At 43.9% G+C, this 2329-nt stretch overlaps 1 protein-coding gene across 1 annotated transcript in view; it reads left to right on the top strand.

Moving 5' to 3' along the window:
* The window catches only part of LOC119831951 (epidermal growth factor receptor substrate 15-like 1), a 19408-nt gene extending 17079 nt beyond the window's left edge, over positions 1 to 2329 (top strand). The window contains exon 17 of the mRNA XM_038355520.1: positions 1 to 2329. Coding sequence (XP_038211448.1) covers positions 1 to 477 — 477 coding nt within the window. The 3' untranslated portion in view covers positions 478 to 2329.

Consider the following 2329-nt stretch of genomic DNA (forward strand, 5'->3'; position numbering starts at 1 on the left):
CCCAACGACAACTGGCTGCCGGACGCCTGGGCCAAGCCCGGCCGGGCCGAGCCCGACGCCTGGGCCGCAGACGCGTCCAACGACGCGGCCTCGAAGACGGACAATTGGGCCAACAAAACCGACAACTGGGCGAGCAAAACGGACAACTGGGCGACCGACTGGGCGACGGACTCGAACAAGAACCTCAACGAGACGTGGCCGACGAGCACGCTGCCGCCCAAGAAGGAGAAGTCACCGAAACCGGTGAAATACGCAAAGTCGCTCGTGCACACGATAGGCGGGATCGGGCGGACGAGGCAGAAGGACAAGAAGAAGTCGAACGAGGCTCGCAGCGTGGAGTTCCTGCCGTCCGAGGAGCAGCAGTGGGCGTGGGCCGCCGCGGAGTCCAAGCGGCTCGAGAGCGAAGCGGAGGCGAGGCGGCGGCAGGAGGAGGCCGAGCTGCAGCTGGCCTTGGCGCTCTCCCAGCAGGAGAAGTGACCGGCGCCTCGCAGCGCGCCCCTCACCAATTTCTCCTTGTAATTCGCCGTCGCGTCGGCGTCGACTCGATCATTCCAGAGTATTGGCGTTAGCTGTACGATAGCCACTAGTCATATTCCTAAAAATTGTCTCTGGGCGTTGCCACGGGCAGTGTTGGAGCGTGTGTTCGCCGCCGAGCGGACGCGCCGGCGGGAAGCTGCGGCGGTTCCCGCTCCATTGGCCTAATCGTCGTTATATAATGTACAACCCGCGTAGCTCGAGTGCGAATTAAATTTCCTCCTCGATGGATGGTTTCGTTCGGTGCACGTCGGTCGTGTGCGCGGTGTCGATGTTAAGGTTATTTATTGATATTATGTTATTACCATTGTTTTTAGGTAGCTATTTCGTGGCGGGACTGCTGATGAGCGAATGCATAGACGCAAATGTAAAAAAACCCCTAAGGTTTTTGGATGGACCCCTAAGGATTCAATTTCTAACAATTAGAAAAAAACAATGCATTTTAACATTTACATGTGTCGTGCATTCGGTCAGTCGTGATTCGATTTCCGCTAGTTTTAATTATTATTAATTATTTTTGTATATAGAGAATTATTATTTGTATAAATTTAATTTAGATCGCCGCGTAGTTTTTTGCGTAACGAAATATTACAAATTCAGAAATTTGTCTGTGATTTCATCAGATTGTATCTGTCGGTGTGAAAAACTGTACGGCGTGTGTATAATTGCATTTTATTGTATGATTGTTGATTCATTTTAAATGTATGATGTTGATAATTATTTTATTTCGTCGTTTCGTAGCAATCGGATAAAAGTGTATGTGGAAAAGACATTTGTTAGCAAGGTGCAGAACTCGAGTGGTACTTCTATTGCAAGTTTTGATAGCCACGTGGCAGTCTTCTGCGTTAATTTTTCTTAGTTTATGAGTATGAGATTGCATTTTGTTATTTAACAATTTCCAACCTTATCCAGTGCTGTTAAAGCTTACAATAGAATAAATACATTGTCATAATAATTATATATGCAAATTGTGCTTTTAACTAATTGAAATCCTATATAAAGCCCAAAGGTGTGAGGAAACCGTGTAACCACCGAATAATCAAATAGATATGCGATCGGTTATTTATTCTAATTAAAAGGTGCAATTGATTTGCTGTCCCTTTCTAAATGATAGCGAGTGAACGGGATGCCATTACTGTTTCTCTAGCTATTGGATATTGAAGATTATCTTGTTCAATCTCTGTATTTGTATAACACATATCACCTAAATTCTGATATTTAACAGCAGTCTCAACGGATAAAAACGCGCGTTAACGTTCGATACTCGTAAATATCCAACAGTTATTTACACATTGTATATTCATTCATATTTCATAACGTCACTTTTATTAATATTAAGTGAAAGCCTATCAGGAAATTGTTGTTGAAACCCTCTCGCACAGGGACTGTTTGTCGTTAGAGCGAAAGAGAGAAAGCTTGCGTTTCGCTCCAATATAGGATGATTTTCGAGTGAAAGAAAGAGATGGACGCTGGCCCCAAGTCGATTAAACTCATTCGCCTTCCCGAAACGTTTATATGCTGTTGTAAATGTCGAGTCTCCCAATGTGTAATCGTTAATACTCTTGCTAATTCTAAGCTGTGGATAATAGATAATAAATAATGAATACGCGTTCACTATGTTTAATGTTGTAAACTTTCTTACCAGAATGGTAGTTAGCTTGATAGCTATGTAGATTTACACGCTTATGTGCGCACGGGCCGTAAGCCGTCTGGTACAATAACTATTTTAGTATTGCACGCTTGCTGAGACATGACTACCAAAAACTACCAAAAATTATTAAGAAAGAAAAAAAAA

Source organism: Zerene cesonia, chromosome 14 (genome assembly GCF_012273895.1).
Source record: "Zerene cesonia ecotype Mississippi chromosome 14, Zerene_cesonia_1.1, whole genome shotgun sequence".
Taxonomy (NCBI): domain Eukaryota; kingdom Metazoa; phylum Arthropoda; class Insecta; order Lepidoptera; family Pieridae; genus Zerene; species Zerene cesonia.